Here is a 15243-nt window from a genome sequence, read left to right on the forward strand (position 1 = left end):
AATAGAGAGCAATTTCAAGGGAACTAAAGAACAAAGACATTAACTCTTGTTTTAAAACCCTGCGTGAGAATGTATTCACACGTGAGAAGTGATTAGTTTGTTTGTACGGGCTAACAGTTTATGCCATTGTGACACTCCTGACAGTCCTTTTATGAACAGATCTGTAAAAATGGGTGGTGATGTCATTCATATGCTGACAACAGTTTATATAATAATGAAATGCTGATCTCCAATTGCCGGTTTGCTTTAAAGTATAATTTTAAACAGACCAATTAAGTAAAAAAAAATGACAAATAAATAAATAAATAAATAAATAGATAGCCATCTACTGCTGCATGGATTCCTATTATCAGGTGTGGTAGAATTTGTTGACATATTCAGAATGTCAACATGGACGTGAGCTCGACATGTTAACATTCACAATGTCGACAGTCGGCATGCATATTTCCATTACGGCGGCGAGTACGCCTGATCCGAACCCTAACCTCGGCCAAATATCAGCTGACATACTATTGTTGACATTCGCAATGTCGACATGGCGAATGTTGACATTCCGTCATGTCGACATTTTGAATGTTGACTCGTGAACATATACACCTATAGTCAAATTGACCCAGGATATTGCCGGGGAAACCTGGGTCCTGGCTTAGTGTGAAAGGGTCAACCTGGTCGCAACCCGGGACTTACCTGGATAGGCTGCGGTCTGAAAGGTGCTGGCCAGGTTATGTTTAAAAGCTGCTCATTGGCGGATGACTAATTTTCATGAGCCTGTAACGTTGGGGTGGGCAATAAGCAGACCCCAGCTGTTGCAAAACTACACATCCCAGCGTGCTCTGCCGCAGATTTGCTATTTGGCCATGCTAAAACTGTTGCAAAGCATGCTGGGATTTGTAGCTCAACAGCAGCTGGAGGCCCGCTTATTGCCCACCCCTGCTGTAACGTCCACTTTTAACGACACACTAGTTCGGCAGGGCGGACACGGGTGCAGTGTAAAAGGCGACGACCCAGGAATAACCTGGGTGCAATGTGCGGTGTGACAGCGGTTTGAGAAGCTGCGACATAGGTTGAAAGTGTTCAATAACCCGGATCAGACCAGGGATTTAGGTGTGATAAGGGGATTAGTAACTTCTGATTACTCCGGGCCAGTCAGGCATATACAGTGAGTACAGATTACTCATCTCTACAACACAAACATTAACTTCCTTTATGCAATAGGATGGTTCTACTTATCCCCAATTCCACTGTAAAGTAAGTTTTAGTCATGTGGCTGTGATTACCAAAGTACATATAGACACACTGATCATGAAGTGCAATAAGTACAAGAAAATAACTTACCTGTATACCAAAGGGCTGATCTCGGATATTCATGTCATCCTTAGCATACCTACAAGTAACAAAAACAAAATGTATCCGTCATGTTGTACAGAATTATAGCCAAAATACAGTTAAAATATCCCACCCTTTCCCTGAAAACCCCCCATTCTGTTACCAGAAGCCAAGCATTGACCCTTAACAGACCATTATTCCTACAGCAAGAGTGTATTACACACCATCCATCACTACTATAATGGACTAATTACTCTAGCTCACTCTTAGATTCAGGCAACTAGGAGTCCAGCAGTGGTGACATATATAATTAAGTAAGCATTATCTAAAGTAGACAACCTTCGTAATAAAAACGTAAAAGACTTGTGTGTCTATAGAAGGATCACTCCTATATCCATTCCCCTTTATAGGATAAGCACACCACAAAAGTACATATTTGTCATAACAAAGTACTTATTTCAGTCAATACAAAGCCTAGACCCAGAAACAACAAACTGATGTTGAGAATGATTTCAAGTACCGAAAAGAACAACAAACAAAAAGCACCAAAAACGACATTAGCTTAAGAGCGAGACATTAGTAAGCCAGATGGGCTTCAAAAAAAAAAAAATATGACATGGAGTACAGTAGAACAGGTTGGATCCATGGAACATTTGAATTTCTTAGATGTTAGGTGACCATCCTGTATAAGAAACAAGTCTGGGTATATTTTATTTCCTTTACACATCTATGTGGCACGGTGGACAGTAACTGCCCAGGACAGCCCCAATGCCCAGGAGGGATGTGACAAAGGGGATACAGGTAACACCCTGCACAGTTCTATTTGGCTACTTCTAAGAGTAGATATATTGTGCTTTTTACTTATTCATAGAACACTATAAAATCCCTGTACTAGTGTGTTACTTTACTATAAAAGTTCTGTATCCAAGAAGAATGTATTTTTTTCCCTTCAGTTACATCCCTGGTGTATTAATCCGCAGTATGGGCCTGATTCAGCACGGAATGCAACAGCGATTGTAGCTGCGTAATCGCACGCAATGAAGCTGTGAAAATATGCTAATGTCTGCAACCGCACAGCCAGCATAGAGACGCCCACTGCTGCCTTCTTACATCCATAATACCACACAGTCCTGCGTACACATCGGCCCGTCACGCACAATTACAGCAGCTCTGACCTGTCTCAGAATTTGCAAGCCTCGTCGCACGCAGTGAGTACTCAGGCTGTATAGGCAATCGCAGTGGCTAATTTATGTACGCCCATGGAACGGCGTTCCAAAGGATAGATACGCCTGCATTTCTCCAACCACTCCCCGAACGCTCACCACTTTGCATCCGCAATCGCAGTGCTATCAAAGTGAGTGCGCAGTGCATACACTGTACGCAACAATCGGCTGATCTGCGTACGCTGTTGCGATTGCGATGCATGCTGAATCAGGCCCTATATCGACAAATATAGAATAGGTTGCGCTACTTCCATTTTCTTTACATTTCATTATTTGGAAACCTGAAGTATGACTACGTCTTTGTGTTACATGTGTAGCTTCTATTATCCACCATCATAAAGTTCTTGGGTACAGCTATTCTAGATTAATTTGGCCAATGCGTCACTTTTCCATCCACGAGCCTCAGCTTCAGCACATCTATGACCAAGGCGCTCCTAAACATGTGCACACACCTGATCAGTGCACTGGATTGGAGGAACAGGTGTGTGCTCAGGTGTGTACCCATGCCACTATTGGGCTATTTCCCTCTCATCACTGCCTTCTCCTTTGTGAGGAAACAATGGTCCCATTCTGTGCAATAGTTCTCTTCTGCTTTTAGCATTCCATAACGTCTTTAATGAACGCAGCTGAGAGTCATCTGCATCTGCTAGCCTTCTACATATTATGGGCCAGATACATTAGCGACGGATTGCCACGATCCTGCAACTCGGCATCACAGGATCGCAGAAATCCAATATATTGGATTTTGGCGATTTGATGATCAAAAAATGATCCCAATTGTCAAATCGCGGACATTTAACATGTGAAATGTTTGCGATCCAGCGACGGATCGCAGAACATCGATGGTGGGAGATCGGCGTTTCCACCTGCAAACGCCGACATTTCCCATCGCATCGCGACTAACAGTCGCTGATGTATGGGCACCTTTAGGCATGATGATGACAATGGTGGGACAATATGCCACACAAGCTAGCCTCAATCTTGGGCTGGAATAACAAGACGTTGCCAGAAAAGCTATGACCAAAGTCTCTCTGAACGGATCAGGGATGAGGAGACATCTTGTGAAATTTTGCCAACCACTGATGATCTCATCACTTTATGCAGATCTGTTTCTCAGGTAAAAAGCTGTATTCAATTAGGAGCGAAGAGCCGTTTTCGCCCGTTTTTTTGTCGAAAATGTCGCCTGAAAATTTATGTCCGTATTCAATTCCAGTCCATTTTCGCCTATGCGAAAAGTCAATGCACTGAAATAGGCGATACTTTTTCTCCACAGAATAGCAGGAGAAAATAAGTGCTAAATCTATATTTTGGGGCGCAGATGTTGGGAAACCACTCAGAACCCTTGGTACACCATCCATCCCCCACCAAAGGACAATTCACCCAAAAAAAGAAAAAAAAAATCCAGGAACACCCCAAAAAACGCATTAGTAATTTGGGGTGAAAATGAAAAAAAAGTGGGGGGAAAACTTCAACAACTAGCAAAATTGACTTCTGGGGGAGCTCTAAGAAGGGGCCAAGTGTTTTGGGATTGCAGGTGCTTGTATGATGGAGGAATTTCACTTTTTCTAAAACTTCACTTTAGAGACATTACAATATGCTAGCACCCATTTTCAAGCACCCCAAATTTGATGGAACTACTTATTTTCTCCAAAAAACACTGCTTTATGCCATTCTTCACCACTTTTACCAAGTCAGCCCATCTTTTTCTGGGGTACAGAGTGATTCCCCCAATTCATCCTGCACTTTTTGCCTGTTTCACATTCGCCGGGTTCCGTCTCCTCCTGTTTACGTGAGCACGCACGAAAAGTTTTCGCGGCCAAAACAGGGCAAAGGTGGCGAAAAGTCAGGCAGGCGGAACTTTCTCGTCAATGCGAAACTAATTGAATATGGCCCATAGTCTGAAAAAGCAATAAGAAAATCTGTTGTTTTCACCTATGTGAGGGCCCTCCTAGGAGAGCTCTGGCCTTATGTCTCTATTGTGGGACTAAGCCTCACTTAGTTAATCTGTGTCCTCTTGAGCAAAGATGGAATCATTCCTTTCATACAAGTACATTTCTTTTTTTATTTCAATCGAAGTTAATTTCATTTGGCATTTCTGGATTCTAGAGCTGCTGGCATTTTTATTACATAAAGTCTAGTATAAACATCTGGAAGCTCCACTGTTCCCTTGGCTAAGTAATTAACTCTCAGCACTACTAACAGAAATGTGAACACATTTTCGTATGGTCCTGACCCTCTTTTTCAAGAGCAAATTTCCTTTATTCTTATTCCTAAAGTCATTCATTTGCCACCTGTAGAAGTACAAGGCTTCAGATCTTTTTGTTTAAAGCTTCTTCCCAGTTTACCTACTGCTTAGAGAAGGAGCCATCCCTAATACTTACTTTAATCCTATGACGCCGATGGAAAACCTTCAGTGTCTGCCTCTTCAGCACCAAATATAATAATAAACTAATATCAACCCTCACTCAGACCTTGTGTTGATGGTGGATCAGTAAAAGCCGCTCTCTCTTCCCTTTGACATCAGATGGTATGTGTGGAGCACATCAGGTATGGAGCTTTGCCGTTTACAAAACTCAATGTAAATGAAGCCAATAATCTGGTAAAAAGTTGTCGACGCGGTGCCGTTACATGCAGCATGTGACGACACATCGCAAGCCAGAGTAATGGGAAAGCAGAGCCCTCTTTCCCATTACTACTATACTTACTGATCACAACAAGTGAGAGTAACTTCAGGTAGAATTGTGATAAAACCCGTTACAGCTCGCCGATGCTTTTCTGTTCCGCTTGATCTTTCATTCTGGTTCGAAAATCATGAATGCCGACACCATATATTATTTATTTAGCCGTTTCAAATCGTGTGGCAAAAAAAAAAATCGAGCAAAAAAAAAAAAAAATTCCCTAAGAGGAACCTAATTTCATTTGCCCCTTCATCTTAGGTGCGTATCCACTGGCAGACTGTGAAACGGCTGCACGATTACAACATTGTAATCGTACAGTCGTTTCACATTCTGTGCTTTGCCTACACTGAATGATCAGTCGTTCAGTGTAGGCACCCTCCCTCATGCCCGAACATGGCCAATTTGTCATTATCTGCAGATTGACCGGCATGTTCGGGCGATCATAGATATCAAAAACGACCAGCATCGCTGGTCGAGTTTGACATTAAGCGACACGATTTGTGCCCGATCAACAAGTGATTGAACAATAGCGAGGTCGGTATCGGTCAATCACTCTGTTTAATCGGGTAGTGGATACCCGCCTTTAGCAATTGTCCAAATAGTTCATGTTTTCCAACAATAATAAATAACTGGTTAGAAATCTCTTTTCCATATATGTAGTGACCCTCTTGAAAAAAGAATTTGTAGTCAGTTACATTCTGGAAATCAAACTGTGCCACGATAGACAAAATGTACCCAGTGGATTTCAGCATCACATTGCAGGGAACAGAGGGCCCGATTCAGAAGGCTGCATTGGCATGCAGCCGCTTGCTGCGAAAATATGCTAATGAGTGCAATCGCACGGCAACAGTAGTACTATACCAAGACGCCCACCACTGTATAAAGCCTCCAACTTCCCATGACATGCATCCGCAAGTCAGCAAAAACATCGGTAACATCGAACCCACACGCACAGTTGTGGTTGACCATAACCTCCCGCACATACTGCTAAACTTCCTGTCGCCGTCTAGATCTCTGTCTACGTAAACAATGCGCTTAGTTATGCACGCCCCTGTAACGGCGATCAAGCGCACAGGCACAGTCTAAGCCGTCAAACTCCCGCTGACGAGCGGTGGAAGTACCCTGTATATGGAGATACAGAGGACCGGCTGAAACGCTGATTTAACCATCTTTTGTGAGTAATTCATTTTGTAGTGATATTATACTGTCCGCATGTAACATTTTGAATACGGGACTTACCTTTACTAACACAGAACTTATTCACATCCATATTTCTGGTTTCCGGACATTCACTACAGATTTTTACCGTTTTGGGGTTCATTATCTTATCTTATCTTATGTTACTATATTACATCCATAGGAAAACGAACCACCATTAGACAGATTACCAGCAGAATATTGAAAGTGTGATCAATATATATTTTCAACATGCTCCCTGTAATATTGCAATTTTGACTGAGATATAAACCAATTGACATGTGTATTGGTATGTTCCCTTGAATGTTACCCATATAGATTGAGAGACACCACAGTTTTCATACCACTAAATATGTTGTATGAATAAATGTATTTTTAATTAATTTTATGAGATTTGAGCTTTTTATCCTTTTCAAACCAAGCGCCTCAATTAATTTCTTTAAAGCGCACAGGCACGCCTGCTTTCGCCCGACGCCCCCTTTCCCCCGTCTCCACCCCCAAACGGTCACTTCCAGTCAATCACTGTGTAATGGGACTGCGTGCTTACTGCGATCGCAGCGGTCGGTTGGCGCATAGCGGTGCATACGCATGCACAGAATGCAAACATCGGCCGGCTGCGTGCGAATGCAGCCTTGCAAACCAACCTGAATCAGGCCCAGAATCTCTCCCTATCACCATGAATTATATAGACAGGCTATCGAGCTGCAAGCAAGTTGCATGACATGCTATGAAGGCTCATAATTATTGTGCCATCTCTTACTTTTCTCGGGGGGCCATCTTCTGCCACTCAAATTTGTATTCAGTTGTCTCCCCCTCTTGCTACAAAGAAGAAAATAAAAAATATATGTTATTACAACAGAAAACCCTCTGTGATAAGACACAGACAATTTACTAACCCACTCCAAAAAATTGAAGGAAAAAAAATTCTCCCCATTTGTAAACATACAGTAACCGTCTCTCTGTAACCAGATGTTGTAAAGTACATTTAAACAGCTCAGTTTTTTTGCAACACTAATGGTTAAAAGCTGGGTAAACACTATACGATCCCTTGCCCAATATAGTGTTCCGTCGCGAATTGGAACGATATATTGTGCAGATCGCATAGTGTGTACGCCTGATCTCGAGTGCCGCAGGACGTTAATTGTATCGCCCCATCTGCTGTGCTGCACAGCAGACGTGACGATTCGATGAACGATGCCATGTTGCTAAATGCAGCATGGGACAACACATCGCGCCAGCGTGCAGTGTGTACGGATGGTGCAATGTATCGTTCCATCGCGCCGTCCTGTCGGCTGGGTACATAGTTGCATAGTGTGTACCCAGATTTACTTTTGCAGTGAGCAGCTCACACGGTCTTAACAACGTAAAGTAACCAAAAGTATCCAATCAGTATTGTGGATTCTGCTAGGAGATACTTTCATTCTGTAATGACGAGTAAACATTTCCATAATATGCAAATTAACATCAGTTGAGGGGTGTTCCATTTAGCAAATAAAGGGCGGATTTCAACTGTTTTCAGCCCCCTTCGCGCCCGACGGAGCTATTCAATTGTTGCTCCTGTCGGGCGCGATCAGCTGCCAGCGCTCCATTTCAGCTCGCAGCCCCAAGGGGGGTGCGAAATGAAATGGGCGAAAAGTGACCTGTTTGGGCGCACAAACGGCACTTTTCGTGATCGTGCCCAGCACTTTGGTCGGGGGAAGCACATTTACGTGGCTTAACCCAAACACTTTGGGCGCGATCAGCGTGAAAAGCTGGAACAATTGAATAGCAGACCGCGATCTCCCGTCACTTTAGACGGGAGATCCAGACCGCGAAACAATTGAATTCCGCCCAAAGTGTCTTTTTCAAGGCAGCAACTCACAGCAGACGAGTACTCAACCTGTCTCTTCCAATAGGGCAGAATACAAGCAGCGCTATAATGTATAGAATGCATTTAGTACTCCTGCAATTTAAGCCGCAGTGGTTGCACTCACATAGGGGCCCCAGAGCATTATTACAAATTTATAATAAAATATACTGAAGTCAGAGCGCTGTAATTCTATTCTATGATGTTATGTTCATCGCTATTATTAGAAGTATAAAATGTAAGACCATCACACAGATGACACATAGCATACCAGGGCAATAAGCAGAGGTTTCTTTTGGTATCATACTTACCTCCTTGGTTTCTTTGATTGACGAGTCACAAGTTGAAAAAAAACAAAAGAAAAAAAAAAGGGAAATTACAAAAGTAGAACCACAGAGAACAATGACAACTTTTATCTACAAATAGTTAAAAAATTAAGAAACATTCTGTCATCTTTCTATATCCGCCTATGAAATGGATGCACACATGAGATGGGTTGCTAGGAATTATATTAACTTCTGGACCTGTTACACCATAAATTGGAATGTGTGTATATATTCTGTATATCTACTAAAACAATACACAAACACTTATGCAAAGGCTTCAGTGACATGCCACAACTGGGGATATCGGGGTACATTAGGTTCAATGTCAAACATTCTTCCTATGTAACCCGGACTGTCTGTAATCCAATCAGCAACAACTGCAGAGATGGTTCAACCAAAAACAGAAAAGTACAACACATTTAATTTAGATCCATACAGATTACATACAAAGAAAATTAATTAAGTTCTGCCAGCGCTTTAAACTATTACATACCACATGATCGTGATAATAACTGTGGGCCTGATACAGAGCTGAACGCTCTGACCAGAGCACTCGCTCTGAATCAGGGCCCTCCTACATTTTTTTGGAGCGTCCTCATGGACGCTCGCATAGCTGTGGGTTACCACCCACAGCTATATCGAGCGTCCATGATGATGGTCGTGATGGTCTTGACCAACGGGCTTGCGACGGAAACCCTGCGGTAGGGTCTCGCTGCCGCAAGCCCTGGGGTGATTTTGGCTCTATCAGAGCCAAAATCACTCCCACTGACGTCACTAGTGAGGTCAGTGGGGCCGGCTTCAGACGGTAGGCGTTCCCATGGGAACGCCTCCGTCTGGAAGGCACCCTCCCGGAACGCCCATCAATCAACATCGACAGCACGCCCCCTTTGGTGCCTTGTAGGAGAAGCTACATATTATACTACCAGGATCATATTATTAGCCACACGTTCTGTGTCCTGTGCTCGCAGGTCAACATTACGCAGGAGATTTTCAAGAAGCGCGCTCCAGATTTCCTTGCAATTCAATTAGAAACGGTAAGTCGTGTATTACGGGCCTGATTCAGAGATTAACGCAATGCTGATTTTTAGGTAGGACAAGTGACTTTTTTGCTATTGCGCATGTGTCAAAGTCGCGCTGCGATTGTCTTGCAATTCCACAAGCACAAAGAACCCATTCGTAAAGCAAGCAAAACAAAATAGGCAGTCAGTGTTTGAGGGAGGTTACGGTTGGTGGTTACAAAAACACAGGTGTCTCTTACCATTTAAACGTGGTTACATGGCCGTGCATAAATTAACCATTGTGATCTCCTACGCAGCACAAGAGCTGTCAGCGTGTCAGGAGAGCCGCTGTATTTGAGACGAGTCAGACCTGTCACAAGGGCTGCATGGCTGGTGAATGTGCGCAGATGTTACCGATACTTACGCTGGTGCGCGACGTTGGACGCAGTTCAGAAGGCAGTAGTGGGTGCCCTTATGCTTGGGTAAAGTTTTAGAGAACATCATAGCAAAACAAGTCAGGCCAGGACATGCCTTTATAAAACTAATCCTATGGACCTATCAGTTCTACTTACGAGAAAGGAAAAGTAGACAAATTGGACATTAATGTATTTGTGTTTACATTTTTTTTCTATTTCTTTAGACTGAGCCATTTAAACTGGAAACATTGTGTTTCATGCCTCTCATAAAACATGACCAGAGCAGGATAACTGTGGTCATTGACCCCAGCAAGCTCTCAAAAGCATCAATGTTTTAGAACAGGAGCCACTGCTGGGAAGAACTGAAGTAGGAGTGGAACAGTTTCTAGATATAAGCAGGTGATTAGCAATAATTAACCAATAACTCCATGTGCAAACTGGCACTGATCAGTGATGCCTGGAAAGATGGCATGTCTATATGAATTGTGTGCATCATTTTGTCGTTTGAGTGAAATGTATTTATTACCAAGGTTAAAGTGCTGATAAATCCACTTTCAAACCTAATAATCCTATACATTGTTTCCTCTATACCTATCCGACATTAGCAATGTACCTTTCTCAGCTCCCGGTGGGGCTTCATACATGAAATTGAGCCCATTTTTCACACGCTCATCACCCAGAAGCAATCTGTTTGTGTGATAAGAGAAACAGGTGGAAAGTTACTTTACAGAGGTCCCACAAGTTATATTATATAGCATGCAAATAACTGAAAAAGGTATTTATTGCTGTTTATTTATAGAGTAATCATATGATGGTAAAATGTTATGTTAAATGATACGTTAATAATTCCATTTGTAATTACTAAATACCTGATACTACATACAAGCAGGACAGGAGGTGTGGACCCTTTCCATTTAGACAGACGTTATAAACCATTTTGGCCACTGGTTCTGAGTTACACCAGAGTTTCTCAAGCTCCGCAATTACAGTCCAAGTGTTAAGGATATCCATTCTTAAGCCCACATGGTTAAATCAAATATGCTGAGGTGCGAAATACGTAACCTGTGCTCAAGCATGGATTTCCTTAAAACCTGGACGGTAACGGCGAAGTTTGAGAACCTCTGAGTTACACAGATGGGTAATGCAAGAACTATGGAAATGGGATACATCTTTAGCAGAGGACATATTTCACTCACCGGTTGTTATAAGAATCTTGTTCTTTTACGTATTGTTGCATTAAATCTTCCTGTTTTTTCTTATCATATGATATTTTCTGCTCTGCCATCCATACCTGGAATTAAAGCATGTACATTCATTCATTTTGATTTAGAGAATAGGACACACACAAATTAGTATCAATGAACCAATCAGCTCCACACAAAAATAATAAGGAACCTGTTCTAAACTGGTGCCTAACGAATAAGGACTTTTCTAATTAACTCTGTGATTTCTATGATCGCCTCAAGCCGCTGAGGTATCGCTCGTTCCTTACATTTGCATGCTAGATCCAGTGACGGTATGCAGAAAATGCCAACACTAAAGGTAGCAAAAAGAAGACAATAAGGGGTCAATTCAGTTACATACAATATAAAATCGCATGCTCCGGTGGAGGGTATTGGCGGCACGTAGAGTGCGCGTCTCCCGGACATATAGCCTAATATTGTGCATTTTGCTGCGCGGCACTCTGCGGCTGTCAGTTTAGCTGCAGGGGTGAAGTAGTGTCCCGTTGCAGGCATTCATATGGCATCCCTATGGCACATCGTCCATACAGCACATGTATTTTGTCTTCACCAGCAATTGTAAAATCAACCATAGAACACTTTATAAAAGGAGATGCCTCATAAGGGTGGGTTTCATTATCCAGAATATTGAAAACATTAAGTTATATAGCGCCAGCATCATCCGTGGTGCTTTACAATTGGGAACAAGAATTCACTGCCATAACACCGTTACTTCTTAATGCCATCCGTCTGGCAAGATTTTCTGGGGAGAACACTGTGCTGGATATGCGTCTGGTACCTCCTGCACTGAATGTGGATGTGATTTGAGTCAGTGTCGCTTGTCAGACCCTGGCTCAGACAGATCACATTCACAATCAATGCAGGAGGTACCAGATCACAATTGAGCCATGGACAATTCTGGCTAGTCGCCGCTGGTCGCGATCATTAAGCACCTGTGGTTGGCCACTGCGCTGTCCACGGTGGGTGGTAATGCCCTCCATTATTATTATCCTTTATTTATATGGCGCCACAAGTGTTCCGCAGCACCATACAAAGTACATTGACAAATAAGTGAAAAAGCAACAAAGTGACTTACAGTACAATACAATGCAGGACAAGGTTTATATACTTTGCTGCATTAGTTATCATAACACTCAAATAAGCAACAGGGCATAAGCAACCAGGTATTATGGTGCGTACACACGGTACAATTAAAATGCACGATATGATCATTCATATCGTGCATTTTTATGGACAATAAAGATATCGTCCATCGACCGTGCATGCAGGCCAACCTGGTCGATATCGACCAGGTTACTATAGTGACCCGCGATCAACGCGCTAGCCATCGTTGGTGGGTTGTTGGTGTGCTGGATGATCGATATCGATCATCCAGCACACCCGGGAGTTCGTTCAACAATATTGTTATCGTTGACGATCATCCAGTGTGTATGCACCATTAGGTGCCCGAGTGAGGAGTAGATGACAGTATAAGTAAGGAGAAGCACATGAGGGCAGCGATTGCATAATACGCGCTGTAGCACGTTTTTACGCGCTGCAGGAAGTGGAGGACCCCGTTTTAAAAACTGAGCATGTCCTGCAGGACGCGCTGTGTGTGCGGTGTGCAGTGAAGCAGCAGTTAATCATCACCGCCGGCGGCGTCTTCTCATCCAATCGCAGCCGGCAGATTCTCATCAACCTATTGCTGCCGGCAGCGTCTCCTCCCCCGCTCGACACAGACCGGCTGGCTGGAGATGGAACTACAGCTCCCAGAATCCCAGTGCCCGCCTTCTGCAGCTGCCGGTAGTGTTAGACACACACACACTGTAAGAGAGCGTATCAGCTGACTCGTTGGAGCTAAATAAAAAAATTAAAAAAGTTCTAGCAGTGCCATTTACAGGTCACATCAGCTCCTCTGTCTGAATCCTGCATATAATCTGTTGGTTTGTGTGACCTCTCTGACCTCATGCGCCTGATCCTCCCACATGAAGCAAGCACAGACTCGGCTCCTGTGTATACGGGATAGCCCCGGTTTATCTTGGCTGCGCTCAGGCATTCCAGCTGTCTGATACTGAAGTGTCACCAAGCGGTAGGACCCGACTATTCACTGACGTCGAAATCCTGACGCCTATCATTATCCACCCGCCGAAATCCCGACACCCGGCATACCGAACGAAGGTAAGCCGGGCGTCGTGAGCGGACAGCCGCGATGGGGGTTAGGGGCTCCCGGGGGGACTTAGGGTTAGGCACCCCCCCTGGAGGGTTAGGGCCAGGTTAGGGTAAGGGGGGGGGGGGTTAGGCACCCCCTGGGAGAGGTTATGTATAGGCACCCCCCTGGGAGGGTTAGGTTTAGGGTGCGGGGAGGGTGGGTTAGGTTTAGGTCCCCCTGGGGGGAGGTTAGGGTTAGGCACCCCTAAGGGAGGGTTAGGGGAGGGAGAGGGGGGTAGACAGCTTACTTACCTCCGTCGGTATCCGCGATCTTCGGCATGCTGGTGTTGGGATTACAACCGCCTGGCTCACGTCCGTCAGTAAATCATATCACACCCCTCTAGACGTGTACATACAGTGTAGCATCATCAAGAAGCAGAATCACCCTGTCCTTGACTCCCTACATGTGCTGATGTGTGGTAACCTGCATATATGGTACTATGGTATACATGGTACCATGGCATATATTCTACAGTATATATGGTACCATGGTATATATTGTACAGTATATATGATACTATGGTATATATTGTACAGTATATATGGTACTATGGTATATATTGCACAGTATATGGTACAATGATATATATCCTATCACACCCCTCTAGACGTGTACATACAGTGTAGCATCATCAGGAAGCAGAATCACCCTGTCCTTGACTCCCTATATGTGCTGATGTGTGGTAACCTGCATATATTGTACTATGGTATACATGGTACCATGGCATATATTCTACAGTATATATGGTACCATGGCATATATGGTACTATGGCATATATGATACTATGGTATATATTGTACAGTATCTATGGTACAATGATATATATGGTACTATGGTATATATTGTACAGTATATATAGTACTATGGTATATATTGTACAGTATATAAGGTAGTATGGTATAATCGCAGTGGTTCCCAAACTTTTTCAAATCACGGTGCCCTAGAGTATCATCATTTTTTCACAGCACCCCTGGGCCAAAAGTTTCTTATTGAGAAATTCAGCAACAATTACATGAAGTAAATTGTGCTTTTATGTCACCGTTAGCATCAGTTATGCGCTGGCTGACAGGGCTGCGTTTCTTTCTGTCCACACATTTTTTGATTGGCAGCCATTAGCACTGACTAAATATAATTTTGTTTGGTACTGGACCACCAACAAGAGGCACCCCTGCAATAGTCCTGAGGCACCCAGTTTGGGAACCACTGTATTATGGTATATATTGTACAGTATCTATGGTATTATGGTATATATTGTACAGTATCTATGGTACAATAATATATATGGTATATAGCCGTTCAGCCCCCTCACCTTCTTGATGTTGGACTTGGAGGCAGGATGGAAGTCCTTCTTACACATGAAATTAGCGAATGACTTCCCCATGGTGGCGGCAGCTGCTGTTCCCCAGGGGAGTAATAAGTGGCCTCAGTCACAGCACGCCCGGTCCCCGGACAGACACCCAGGAGAGGGGGAATGGATCACCCTCCCCTCCACCTGCAGCAATTACAGCCCGTCAGTTCCTTCACAACAACACAGACTGTTCCCGGAAGTGTGTAATTGATGCTAGAGACGTAGATCGCGCAGTCACTTTGCTGAGCAAAACCCTTTTCTGGATTAGAGGTCTAAACAGTGTTATGACTCCATTGCGGCAGCCATTTTACGTGCGCTCATTCCGCCAGTCTTAGCGAATTTTGCTCTACTGGAAGATGGCCGCTACCAAACTTTCTAACATACTATACTGGAGACATTAGCATTTTATTATTGACGAAATAAAGTTTAATAGGCATCTGGGCCCTGCACAGTAG

The 15243-nt window shown here is 43.6% G+C and overlaps 1 protein-coding gene across 1 annotated transcript in view; it reads right to left on the minus strand.

Moving 5' to 3' along the window:
• The window catches only part of CIRSR (corepressor of RBPJ and splicing regulator), a 55125-nt gene extending 40114 nt beyond the window's left edge, over positions 1 to 15011 (minus strand). Inside the window, exons 1-6 of the mRNA XM_088472284.1 lie at positions 14750 to 15011; positions 11207 to 11301; positions 10624 to 10697; positions 8582 to 8592; positions 7185 to 7243; positions 1336 to 1384 (exon numbers count right to left, since the gene is read on the minus strand). Coding sequence (XP_088328410.1) covers positions 1336 to 1384; positions 7185 to 7243; positions 8582 to 8592; positions 10624 to 10697; positions 11207 to 11301; positions 14750 to 14821 — 360 coding nt within the window. The 5' untranslated portion in view covers positions 14822 to 15011. The remainder of the gene's footprint in view (positions 1 to 1335; positions 1385 to 7184; positions 7244 to 8581; positions 8593 to 10623; positions 10698 to 11206; positions 11302 to 14749) is intronic.
• Positions 15012 to 15243: the final 232 nt, after the last annotated feature.

The sequence above is a fragment of the Taudactylus pleione genome, unplaced genomic scaffold, assembly GCF_031769625.1.
Source record: "Taudactylus pleione unplaced genomic scaffold, aTauple2 ptg000004l, whole genome shotgun sequence".
NCBI classification, from domain to species: domain Eukaryota; kingdom Metazoa; phylum Chordata; class Amphibia; order Anura; family Myobatrachidae; genus Taudactylus; species Taudactylus pleione.